At 39.1% G+C, this 13,617-nt stretch overlaps 1 protein-coding gene across 2 annotated transcripts in view; it reads left to right on the top strand.

The window, feature by feature from the left end:
* The first annotated feature begins 284 nt into the window (after positions 1-284).
* Positions 285-13,617, top strand: part of MOSPD2 (motile sperm domain containing 2) — a 31,908-nt gene continuing 18,575 nt past the window's right edge. Inside the window, exons 1-5 of one of the 2 annotated variants that reach the window (XM_063183150.1) lie at positions 285-349; positions 558-624; positions 9,562-9,717; positions 10,460-10,546; positions 11,801-11,955. In XM_063183150.1, the coding sequence (XP_063039220.1) occupies positions 341-349; positions 558-624; positions 9,562-9,717; positions 10,460-10,546; positions 11,801-11,955 (474 nt within the window). In that variant the 5' untranslated portion in view covers positions 285-340. The remainder of the gene's footprint in view (positions 350-557; positions 625-9,561; positions 9,718-10,459; positions 10,547-11,800; positions 11,956-13,617) is intronic. The other variant, XM_063183156.1, reaches the window with a different exon arrangement.

Here is a 13,617-nt window from a genome sequence, read left to right as displayed (position 1 = left end):
CACGGGGGCCGCGGTACCCGGCCGGCGGGGCCGCTCTGAGCGGGGCCCCTTGAGGCCGTGCCGCTCCCACCGGGCTGCCGTTCCCGGCCGGCGGGGCCGCTCTGAGCGGGCCCCTTGAGGCCGTGCCGTTCCCAGCCGGCAGGGCCGCTCCGAAGCTCCCGCCGCGGGGAGCATGACGGGAGCGCGGGCGGGGGCGGAGCCATGGCTAGGGGCGGGGCCTCAGCGGGAGCCGTGCCCGGCAGGCCCCGCCCCCCGGGCGCCGCTCCATCCCCTTTTCCCGCCGCTCCTCGCGCTGCCGGAGCCGCCTCAGTGCGGGCGGCGCGGGCGGACCCGCTGGATCATGGCTGAGGTGAGTCCCTGCGCCCCTGCCCTCTCACTGCTGCTTCCCTGCCCGCCTGACGGCTGCTCTCTCCCTAGCTGCCGCCCGCAGCCGCTGCGGTTGGTAGTCTGGCAGGGCGGGTGGTCGGGCCCTGCCGTACAGGTGAGGGTCTGGGGCTGTCTGGGGCCCCGGCCTTGCCCTTCCTTTCACGGCCCTCCTGTTCCATGTTTCCTTTCAGCAGCGGCAGGATAAGGGGGCGCTGATAAGCGAGACCCGGCGGCGTTTCGAGGCGGAGTACCTGCCAGGTGAGCGGGGGGTGCGGGCTCTGGGGCTGTCCGCTGTCGCTTTCCTCTCGGGGCTCCGGGTGTCCTGCTTTCCCAGGTCTGGGAACGTCTGTGTCTGTTCACAGAATCCACTGGGTCGGAAAAGGCCTCCGAGGTGTTCGAGGCCAGCCTGTGCCTGAGCACCTGTCAGCCAGCCCACGGCCCTGAGTGCCACATCCAGTCTGTCCTTAAACACCTCCAGGGACGGTGACTCTGCCACCTCCCTGGGCAGCCCATGCGAATATCTAATCGCTCTTTGTGTTAAGAATTTCTTCCTAATATCCAACCTGAACTTGCCCTGGCGCAGTTAGGGTGTCTAAATGCTTGGAAGGGTGCGATGCTCAGCAGGTTTCTGTGCTGGCTCTCGGTGCTCTGTCTGCTGGGTCACTGTGTTGGGCAAAGGTCTTGGTCCCTTTCTCTTGCAGGGCGTTTGGTTGGCTGGAAAGCAGGGACTGGGACATTGCTGTGCTTGGTGTTCTCTGGACATAAAACGTGTCCGGGAAGGGGAGTGGAGGCATTCTGACCTCACCGAGTCTGTCAAAGGAAGAGTTGTTTTTCTGGAGTAACTTGCACTTGAGTTTCATGCAGGCCATAATTAAGATCATGCTGCATGTCCAATTCGGTTCTTAAGTGCAGGTGTATTTGAATTTGTAAATGAAGGCCAGGAGATGCTGGGGATGCCCAGGGGAGAGGGAGGACTGGGGAAAGCCTAGAGTGGTTTGCTTTTATTCCAAGGTTGATTTGCATTGCTTATGTTGGAGGAATGTAGAGCATGCAAACAATTGTAGTAAACAGGCTGTTTCATTGTGACTATCTAGAGACTTTTTACTAAAAACATGCTTCTATGCAAGCTTTAGTGCAAACACAGTAAAAGTCTCCTAGTTGTGTTGCCTGCATCTCCTTTAATATGAACCTTAGTTCTGCAAACAAATGCCTTGCTTTGATGTTTCTGATCAGAACTATTGAGGTTACCTTGCTATCTATCACTTTTATGTAAGGGTTATGTGCTTCTTCATTGCAGTGGGCTGGAACATGCTTTTGGAAAACTTTGGAGGTCTTGAGGGTGGTTCAACTTTGTCTCATATGGTTGCTCTGCTAAATTTCATATAAGAGGCTACTTTGGCCTTGGTTGGAGATGACCTTTATTTCTGATGACAAAATTTGTTAGAAAGTCTTGAAGTAGAGGGAGCTTCTTTTACCGTTTGATGTTTCAAAGTGAATAAAGATATCTTTGTAAAACTCAGGCTTGAATGAGTGGAGGCTCATCTTAAAGTCTAAATTTTTGTGTCTCTTAATGGTTTCAATTAGTGTACATTTTCATATGGTAGGTGATTCAACTTGCTTTGTATTCTATTATCCCAGAGTCACACTCATAAATAATTATTTCAGAAAGCCTAGGACTGCTCTGGGACAGTAAGTGTGGAAAAGGAGTATTATTCTTTCAGTTGATCTGCTGCTTAAAATCTTGGAATTCCACAAGTTTCTCTGGTTGTAATGATGTCTCTGTTGGGCTGGTTGATTCAGCCATTAAATAACTGAATACTGTTGCAAGGTAAGCTATAATCCTATTGGCAGAATTTTGAGCACTATTTCTCAGTAAGCCCATTTTTGGGTCATGGTTTTAGGCTCTTGGCCCTTTCAACAAAATAGGATTAAGACTTTTTTGAGTTTGTGTTGTTAAGATTTTGCCACAAACTTAGGAATGCTACAAGCAAATTAATGTTCTCATGACCACAATCAAGAGTGAAAACCACAGGATTTTAATTTTGTACTGGTCTATCAGCCTTTACTGTGTGTGTTCTAAAACATTTTTTATGCTTCTTAATCAAAGAGATGTGGGGCTGCATGTATGCAGACACCCTCAAACCTGTGACTTTGGGGTGTAAAGGTGCAAATGATTGCTTCATACCCAGGAATTTTAGTCTGCTTTCAAAACTAAGGGCACTGTCAGGCTGCACTGAGAAGCTGATCCTTCCTGTGGAGTTTAGTGTGGTCATAGAATTATGGGCCTCTACAGAGCAAACTTTATTCTGTTTACAGGTGAACTGCAGCTGTTAAAGTTGGAGAAAAGTTTTTAGGCAATTTTTTGTTTTGGGTTTGGTTTTTTGGGTTGTTTTTGGGTTTGTTTGGTTTGTTTTTTTTTTTTTTTTTTTTTTTTTCTGGAGGTTGCAGCTGCTGCTGTTTTGTTTTCTCTCTGGGGAAAACAATGTAACTGGTTATTCTAGAAACACAGTAATTCTGATCATCAAAGATGAAGTGATTCTTCCATATTCTGTAACTCATAGTTACAAGCTTCCCTCCTGCCCCCCGTCATGCAGGAAGATTTGGTAATGGTCACAATGTTGTGATGGCCTTACAGTAATGTTTACTTCTGTTATGAAATTAAAACCTAGAGCGTCCTTGAAATCTTACTTTTTCATTGAAATTATTTATTGGCAGAATACAATTTTTAGATTAAAGTAGAACCTGCAAAAATATATAGGTGATTCAGAGAAGTCTAATATTCCAACATGTATTAATATTATAATATGCTGTGGTCTTGGTAATTTTCAAGGTTAGGTGGGAAAAGTTCAGTTCAGCAACTGGAAGCACCATCAATCTGTTTTTTTGAATTATACAGTTGTTTCATTTATGTGACAAAATCAGAAGATGCTTTTGATGGCCAGATACAGTGTGAAAGTGTCAGAGAACCTTACTGGCTCATTTTCCCAAAATTTGTAGAACTTTCTTGCTGAAGTTATTCAGCTAATTTGGCCATTGAAGTGTTCTAGAAGGAAAGCTTGGCCACTATTGGATCTTATCTGCAAAACAGTATTTATTATTAACTGAAATCTTGGGGTGGTTTTTTCCTCTTCAATGAACTTTCTAGCTGCATTCTGAAAACAGCTTCAGTTCTTGTGAGGAATGTATGTCCCAATAATGGAAGCCTTGTATTTAAAAGGTTTATCTCCAGTAGTGCCCTGTTAGCCCAACAGACTGGCAAACACTGTCTCATGAGGTAGGCAGACTGCACTTTGTCCTCTCTGCTTTTGGGCCTAATTTTTGTTTTGCCTGTTTGGATTCTTTGTGAGGGTTGGTGACATAAATGATTTTACTGGTGGAAGGAACAATGGAAACAAAAGATTTTTTTTTCTAGCACTGACTGGCACTAACATTGTTTTCTAGCAAACAAGCATGTCTTTTTCTATAGTGAATTTCCATTCCTTAGAGGATTTCTAAAATTAGCTTTTATTTCTGGGCTATTACTTTGTATTTTAATGTTACAGTGGAAATTATTTACAATCAAGTCTTGTTTGATTTTTTTTCAGTAAACTAGTTTTGTTCATGTTTTGTTTTGTATATTAACTGTTTCTAATTGTCTATTATTTCCTGGCCCTCCCCACTTACATCCTTTTCCTTTCTCCTTGAGGCAAATCTTAATTTTCAAAAAAGATTTTGCAAGAGAGATTTCCCATCCTTCCAATGCCAAGGATTAAATTTCACCATGACCTTCTTTAAGCCAGTAGCAAAGGTGTTTTGTTAATCATATGAGCTGATTGCAAATAAATTTTTAGACATATGGGACACTCTTAAAAATCAGTGATAAGACTATTGTAGAAGACTCTTAAAGTAATGTTTTGGATACCTGCATGTCTTTTTATGCTCGGAAAAGTCTGTTTCCCCTGGTTCTTAGCTTTCAGGCTGAGACTGGTGGAAGGATAGATGGGAATCATACTTTCATAAAAGGCTCTGTAACATTAATGATTGAGCTTTTTATTAAAAGCAGTCTTTATTGTCACTGACAGTGTTCAGCTTTGCTAAAATTTTATTTCACTTTGTGAATGCAGATATTTTATTTGTCTATTGCTGCTTGAGATTATTGAAATGATTCCTTATTGGATAGAAATAGTGTTCAGTTTGTTCTTTGTCCCTGTCCCTTTATGGCTACTGACCTTCTTAAATTGTTTCTAGTCTTGCTGATTTTCTCATGTAGCAGCTGAAGGCACATACCTGAATTGTTACAGAACTTAGTTTAATGTTGGCATCAACAGCCAATTAAAATGGGTTTCCTCTTTGTAGCCAAAGTCAGAGAAATGATTGTGACCATTTTAAACTAAGAATTCTTGGCTGGAATAGCTTTAAGACCGTAGTTAAATTGAGTCTCTTTGTGTAATGTATCACTTGACATACTTTTCTAAGTTGCTTTTTTCTCTGCTTTGTACAATAAAGGTTTTGGGTTTGTTCTCTATTAAAAGATATGCAGTTGCTGTTCCTACTTAGCTTTATGTATGGCTTGTTCTGTTAACACTGCTTTTCTAGATAAGAGTTTTTCTGAAGGGGGAGGTCATGCAGGTTTTTAATTCTGAACTTCTCTGGATTAATTTAGGGTGTGACTCAGCTGTGCTGCCTGGTTTTGAGTCCTGTAGTTCTTCTATATTCCTGCTGAATATTCTCAAATTTATATTATTTTTCTTAAAGCATAAGCACTAGAAGAAAACACAGCAGCACAGCACTGTTCTCCTGGTAATCACAGAACAGGTCAAGTTGGAAGGAGCCATAGTGGCTTGTCTGGTCCAGCCTGTTCCAGCAGGGTCATCCTGGAGCACAGGGCACAGGTTTGCATGCAGACAGTCCTTGGATGGCTGCACACCCTCTCTGGGCAATCTGGTGCAGGGCTCAGTCCCACACCATAAAGAAGTTCTCCTTTAAACTCAGGAGGAACTTCCTGAGCATCAGTCTTTGCCATTGCCTCTTGCCCTCACTGAGAAGAGCCTGGGCCCATCCTCTGCCACCTCCCTGCAGATGCTGACAGACATTGATGAGGTGTCCTCTCAGCCATCTCCTCTCAAGGCTGAAGAGGCTCAGCTCTCTCAGCCTGTTCTTGTTAGAGAGGTGCTCCAGTCCCTTAATCTTCTTTGCACCCCTCCACTGGACCTGCTCCAGGGGCTCCTGACATGGAAATTTGATGGCATTGAAAAAAAGGGTAGCAAAGGAAAGGGATTTTACAATTTGTGCCTCAGAAAACTTAATGAAGTCTTCTAGTGAAAGTATTGCAGTGCTATCTGTGTGCATTTAGTTTTGTGTAATTCTGCAGTTGTTTTCAGAGCTGTTCTCTGGTGTTATGGGAGATTCTTTGTCTTGGAATGTAGTAATTAAGTGGTAGAGTTTCACTGGCAGCTTCTCAGCTTGAAGAAGACAACTTTTAGAAGGGCAGAATGTGCTCATGGAAAGGACAGAAGTCCTCACTAAAGCAAAAAAAAAAAAAAAAAGGAAGGCAAGTAATATAAGAAGTTGCTGTTCAAACAGCTTTTGTCTTCTTCCAGTCTTTTCTCTTGACCTCAAATACCCAGTGAGAAAATGACAGTGACTTTAAACAACTATTTTCAAAAGAACGTTAAATACCTGGTGAGTTTTGCTTACTAACATTTTCCTGAAGAGCTTTCAGCTAAAGGAATAAAGAGGGTTAATAATGGCTACATCTCCCTGCTACTGTCACTCCCTTATGTGGAATTTGTAATTTTGCAGATTGTTTTTTCTTGCTTTTTTTAGATCTGAGTCTTGCTTAGTTTCTGCACTTTCCTGGGTCAATGGAAAAGTATTGCAGCATCCCAGTTTTGCCTCTTCCATGGCTGTGGAACTGTTCTATGATACAGAAAGGTTGGAGTGTCTTGGGCTGAGGGAGCAACCAGGTTTCCAAGCCTCTGGACTGTGAAATATTACACAAAAGTCTGGCACTGCTGCTACACAGGTGGCTTTCAGTAGCCCTTTTTGAACAGAAGTATCTGATAGTGCTGTTCCTTGTGTTGCCTTTGGGATGAGTGCTGTGTGTTCCAAATACCTCCCAAAATTCTGTTCATTATGGACTCAGTTACAGAGATGTCTCTTCCTGAGCTGAGGGTGACTAAGCTTAGTGTCTCAGTGTCCTGGTGGCACTCCTGCAAGCGTGAAGAAGCAAGCAACTTATTTTCCTTTGAGAAAAGCATCAGCATATGGTTACAGGTATCTAAATGGGTAGGCTTGGAGATTGTCTGAGGTAAGCTACTTAAGATTATAGTTCCACCTGAATTACCATATGAGTGCCCCTCAAATATTTTCTTTTTTGGCCTCTTAGTTGTTGTGCAGGATGTATTTAATTTTTTTTTTTTGAGAATCCCAAAGGTCTTATTTTATTTCAACTAATTCTCATTCAACTCCAGAAGTTTCTAATAATGCAGTAACTGCACCCAAGTGTTCCATGAATGATTTAAAATTAGAAACATTCTGATTATTTCACAGTATATTTTGAAAACAAGTTCCCAGATGTCTGTAGAATTATGTGGCATGTACAGATTTGAAGAGGAATTCATCCTCTGAACTGACACATTTTCAATCACTGGGTTCTTGGAAGGGCTCCATCAATTTTATATCACTCTGCTTTTTGTGTGTGCATAAACCACCTTTGCTTTGTATTCACATTGTCGTTCTAAATTTTACTTATTTTGTGACAAGAATCGGATCAAGCAGGTAAAAGTCATACAGTATTTAGTACTCAGTACTGTTGTTCTGTCAGTCTTAAGATAACCTGATTCAAATACTGGCATTCTGCAAGTGCTTGTGGATTTAGAACTTGAATAGTTGTTTCCACTGGTTTTAGGGTATATTGTGGCATATATGTAAATTCAGATTACATGTGTCTTGCTGAGAACTTAGTTACAGAAGAGAGGGAAAGATACTTTTTCAACTATCCTAGTCACTGAATGCAGCTTGCTTTCCACTGATGTTGGAACCTTGGATTAAACATTTTCTCTGTTTCTCTTTCACTTTCATTTTCTTAAAATACTCACAAAGTTAAAAGTCCATGTTCTTAAAAACATTCTCTAAGTTCAGAGTTTGGGAAAACTTGTTAGTGGCTGAGAAATGTTTTCTGAGTTTTGTTCCATGTAATGGTATGTCAGTGGGTTTAAATTACAGTTTGATTCAAGGTGCACAATTCTCTCATTTCGACAGTTGTGCTCTCAGACAGATACTGAAAGCAAAGAGAGCCTCAAAAAGTGGTGTGAAATGTTATCCTGTCAGTTTTTACCTGATGGTGGGTTTTCTCTTTAATTACAAAGCACCCTAATCCCTTATTTATATAAGATACACATGGGACTGATCTCAGCAAAGTACTTGGCTGATTAACTGCAGTCAGTCACAGCTTGAAGCCAGTGTGTATTAATCAAACCAAAGTGAAGTAGTTAACTTAAAACTAAGTACTGCTAGCTTTTCTCAGACAAAACTTCCTAAAACATTGGGGGAATTGCAAATTTCAAATGAGCAGTTGAGACTACAAAATTTCACTCCCAGGATTTTTGCAGTTCATCTGTCGTTCCTCTAGAGTCACAGAGAAGTTGAACACTTCAGTTTGATGCTGAGTGATCCCTTCACTGGGCTCTGAATATAGGAAATCAGCTGTCCAGTGCAAGTATGGAAATGACGAGAAAAGGAAACTAAATAATTGAAGAGATTTTAGTGGATTAGAGGCTTTTGGGCAGAGGAGAAAGTAGGGGACTAAGATTAAGGAAAGTGGGATTAAATTCTAGGGTTATCTAAGGAACAAAGTAAAGCAGTGGAATGTGGGATCAAGGGAGGGAGAAATTTGAAGCCTAATGAAGAAGGGAACATTCTGTATGTGAGAAGCAGTCAGATGTGAAGAGATGCATTGGGGAGTGCAACTACAATTTAGTGAATGGACACATTTAAATTGATACACTCTTGCAGTTATATAGACTAATTTATTACAGGAAACAGTATAAATGGAAAGACAAGTAAAAGAGATCATATTTTTGCATGTAGGCCAGTAAAACAACAAATATTAGCAGAATTAACCTCTTCCTCAGAGTTGTCTGACTGAAATACACATTGCCAAGCCATTCCATCACAGTTCTAGATAGTTGTAAATGGCTCTGAAAGCAGTTTGTTATTGACAGAGGAACAGTTCTTTCCAGAATGTGAAAATTAAATCTCTTTTATTAACAGTCTTAATTTTTTTCCATGGTAATCATGAATTTAAGTGAATAGTTTAAGAGCTTATGCTTTTTTTATTATTTAGCAGAGATGTGTATCAGTTTGAAGCCTGTTTCTATTATGGGCTCTTGATTTACATTCTATTTTTACCAATTTCTCAGACAAAGGATCATTGATTTAAAAACCAGGCTTTTGTTTAAGTGTATCTACAGTAGAAATAGGTCCACTTAGCATTTGTTTTACTTTCCTGTTTAAAAGTAAAAAAAAGGCAGTAAGTCTTGTTTCATCTGAAGTACTTCCAAAAGCATGTAAGCCTCTTATCATGTTGCTGATGTGATACAAGAAGATACAAGAAGCCTGAAGCCTTGGGGGCTTTTATACTACTCTGGAATTGCATGTAGTTTTTCTTGAGTAGGGTAACAATTTATTACAAGTGTGAACTGTAATTTTTTTTAATGAAAACAATTCTGTTTAATGCAATAATGTATAGTGCATACTCAAAACCAAGAATTTTATGTTTGTTGTCAGACATTTTATGGTCTAACATGCTGATACTTGTAAGTTTGAGAACTCAAGCATGTACTTCTGATGTTTAGTATATACATTAATCAGTATACAGATTCTAGTAATTGCACAAAATTGGCTTTAGAAAAATTACACCTGTCCCAAATGCACCTTTTTTTTTTGTTGTTGCATATGGATCACAGAAAATATTTTTCTAGTGAGAGTTATTAGTGAGAATATTTTTCTAGTGGGTTATGTTGTAGTGTCCCTAAATGTCGTTGCAGCAGATAAATGGTTTTCATTAATTTATCATGCTGTGTTTTGTTTCCTTAAATTTGAAACTGCAAGAGAAATCTTATGTACCAAGTGGATGCTTATAGACTTAAACTTAACAAATCTCTGCATGTTTCTGAAGCAAATGCTATAGACACTAACTGATTTATTTCCTAGATAAATCAGATAAATATGATTCTAGAGATGTGGAGAGACTTCAGCAAGATGATAAATGGGTTGAAAACTACTTGATTTGGCGTCATGATGTTGTGGATGATACGTTAAAGATGATTGATGAAAGCTTTCAGTGGAGGAAGGAATACACAGTTAATGGTAAGCTATGATATACAATGGTTTTGAAGGTGTGTGTTGCTTTTCTCTTGAACTACCACTGACCTCTATATGTAGTTTCATTAATAACCTTTTAAAGGTTTGCAAGTACCATGGAGAGCTGAGCAAGAACTTTCAAAAAAGGAAAAAAGGAGGAAAAGTATTTATTTTTATGTTGACCAGTAGTGTCTCAGTTTTGTTGTGGTTTCCATGTGTCCATTGAAAGTTTAAGGGGAAGGAAGGCAGGCAGCTATCTCTTGCTTTGTCTCTTTGCATCATAGAGCTCTAAAAAAAAAGCAAATAACAAAAAGCCTCACAACAAACAGAGTTGTTCATTGTAATAGCACTGGTCTGGTACATTAAATTAAAAAATATCATTTTTGTGCTGTGAAAATATTTTGAAGGTGAGCTCTATATACAGGACTTCACGCTCTGAAGGATAGAGCATGGTGGGGAGGCTTCAGATAGAAAAAAAATAAACATTTGAAGCATTTTTTTCTGTTGATTTTTTCGATTATTCTTACTTTATAAATAGATTCTACTCTGTAGCAAGAGAACAAGATACTGAGAAAATTTGAAATCTTTACTATTTGCATTAGTTTAATAAAGGCCTTGGAAAGTGGCTTATAAAGATGTTTTTGGGGTTTTTGCTAGACTTTTCCATTTTTAATGACTTCTGTTAAGTTACAATGTGATTATTAATGATTACCTGATTACTGAAATAATATTTCATTTGGTTTTGCAGACTTATCAGAATCTGTCCTTCCAAAATGGTTATTTGAAATTGGTGCTCTCTTTCTGCATGGATATGATAAAGAGGGCTATAAGTTATGTAAGTTATACAAAATAGACTATTTTCAGCCTTTGATTATTGCTTTGTTTCCAGCATTTTATCATGTTGAAAAATAAGCATTTAAGAACAGATATAGGTATATATTGGCTACTGTTTTTACTTAAAAAGGTAATTGAGTTATAAAGTTTGTATTTATCATAGAAAGCACTGATTTGGAAGGGACCCAGCAGGATGATGGAGTCCAGCTCCTGACCCTGCCCAGAGCAGCCTCAGATTCACACCATGGCCCTGACTCTGACAGGCCTGGTGATGTGACCACTGTTTCACACGAGAATGTAACAGTTTAATGTATGTTCTGTGTTTGAATGGGGGTTTCTCTTCACCTTGAAATGCAGTCTAGCTAACATGCTGTATTTAAAAAGGTTTGTTTCTTTACATGAAACACGGAGAAGAAATCTGGTTTTTAATACAGCTTTCCAAGTTTCAGGGAGAAGACTATTGAGGACATCTAAAGTTATTTTCAGGCTTGTCTAACTTTGATATAATAAAGGTAGTAAAAATGAAAGCAACTCTTCACATTACTGCCCTGAATATTTATTTTCTCACTTATTGTATAATCAGTAACTTGGTTTCAGACATATTTATAAAGTCTTTTACTTTGAATTTTGCCTATGGGTTTTTTGGGGTTTTTTTCCATGGAAAAACAAGTCTCTGTATGACTCATTTTTTAATTCTAGAAGAATATATACTAGGCTTTCATTTCTACAATGTTGCTCACCTCCTGGAATTTTTCATTTTATTTTAGAAAGATATGTTGCTTTTTATATAATTCTAAATGCATGTATAAGTAGTTTTCAAAACACATCAACTGCAGTGCTGTAGGAAACGTAAGAAGAAAAGGAAACATTAATTTTGCAGCCATACTTAGAATATGTGCTGTACATAATATTGTGTGAAGACCATGTGGTTTAATTTTAAATTATGAAATACTAATCTAGGTAAATAGTCTTTAAATACACAAAAAGTGTTTTTCCACTTTATTGTTTCTTCTGAGGTATAATTCTTTGCATTTTGAATTTCTAAAAAATTATAGTAAAAAAGTGAGAAATGTGGGGTATGTGAAGAGGTGTGCAGTTGTTTTTCTGGCTGTTCAGTGGTCACAAAATCAGGAAAAATATTAAACACAAACTCAGAGGTGTTAATACATTTCAGTGCATCCTCTGTAGTTATTTGGATGATGTTTTCTGTTTGCTTGGATCTTTCCTTCAACTTTTGTGTGTGTTTTTGTCCAAGTTTGGTTCAAAGTGAAGCATCATACAAGAGATCCTAAACAGCAACTTGACAAAAAGAAACTGGTGGCTTTTTGGTTAGAACATTATGCCAAGAGAGATCATGGAAAGCCCTTGACAGTGGTATTTGATATGGCTGAAACTGGAATCAGTCACATAGTAAGTATTGTTACTGTCTTTTCTTGATTGCTTTTGGAATTATTTAACCTGTGTTACAAGAAAAAAGGAAGTCACTGTGCAGTCCTTGACACATAAATAGCTTAAGTCATTGAGATAAGTGATATGGTAGAGCATTTTCCCATGACACGAGCAGTTTCCAAAATCTTTTGTTACATATTAAATTTTGTATGCTGCAACATGCTGAAAACTTGCTTTTAGTTTAGTGGCTGAGCTAGTTTAGATTGCAAGGTTGAGATCTTGCCTATCAGTACATATTTATTAAATTAAATTTAATAACTAAAATTAGTAAATTTAGTATTAAATTTAATAACTAAAATTCTCACAGGCTGTCTGTAGGTTAAAAAATAAAATGTATTTCTATAGAATAATTACATTTTTCTTACCAAAGTGCCATGCTGTCCTGTTATTACAGGAATGGCTGAAATTTGTGTCTTTGTGCTGTTTTTGTCTGGTGGTAGGTGGTATAGCAAGAATTAATGTGAGCAAAAAAACCCTATCCCAAACCCAGCTCCAGAAGGTTGTCTATATCTGGCATGGGCAAGATTATTAATGTTGCATTGGGGCCTTTCAGCTGTGCAGTACAGGGCCACCAGCTTATGGGGAGGTAATTTGACAAATAAATGTGATGTGTTTCTGTTTTGCAAGGTTGGTGCTCTTACCTGTACAGGGAGAGCTGTCTGTTCATGCTCCTGAAGATAATACTGGAACCCCAGTTTTACATAGCAGGAGTAAAGGATTGTAATAATTTCCTTGATGCAAAAGGCTAATTTGATTTGGGCTTTATGGATTATATCCTGAAGCAGCTTACTTCTTTGAGACTCCCAGAGACAAAATCTCAGCAAGTGCTGTCTGTAACTGTCCCATTGTACAGTCTTGCATTGTAGTTAGTATGTTTATCACAGAGCAGGATTATTTTAATGGCATTTTGTGGCCATGTGGAGAAATTGAGGAATCTATCCTAACAGAAAAAGAACTTGCATCTCTGAGTTCTCTTCCAGAGCTTTCCACATTTGTTTGTTCTGTTGCTATGGACATCTACTATATCACTTTTATCACTAGTATGCAGGAGATAATTCTGATAGCTCATGGCTTCTTGCACCAGTTCAGGTAACTAGAATAGATGCAGTTATTGAATAGTCTGTGAAATTTGCACTTCTAATTCCAGACTTTCATCAAAATAATGGATCTCTCCCTCTGCTATCTGAAAGTGCTGCTTTTGGATAGGCAGCAGAATAGAGAGCAGCATCCTAATTAATGGAGATTCTAATAATTCTAATCTATCATTGTGTTTGTTCTGTTAAATGAAAGATATTGCATTTGGTACAAGCAATAGACAGTTGAGATAAATGCTTCTATTAGAGGCCACCTTCTGCCTGTAAAGATGTCAAGTTAGTTTCTAGTTGCTGAAGCCACTTAAAAAGCTTTCAGGTTGTGGGTGATCCCTTTACACAGTGTTATTTATTGGGGGCTTTTTTCACTCTGTCCAAAAATGTTTTGGTAGTGTGTTTACATCACCCTAGGAGCTCCTTCCCCATTGTTACTGGCTGAGGCTTTGGATCCTCAGCCAGAAATGCTCTGTACTATTTCTGAAAGTAGTAGTAGTGGTCATGTCTGTTTAAAGGACTGGGAAGAGTACTCATG

Source organism: Melospiza melodia, chromosome 2 (genome assembly GCF_035770615.1).
Source record: "Melospiza melodia melodia isolate bMelMel2 chromosome 2, bMelMel2.pri, whole genome shotgun sequence".
Taxonomy (NCBI): domain Eukaryota; kingdom Metazoa; phylum Chordata; class Aves; order Passeriformes; family Passerellidae; genus Melospiza; species Melospiza melodia.
Note: the sequence above shows the minus strand (reverse complement) of the source record. Positions and strands in the feature narration are given on the sequence as shown.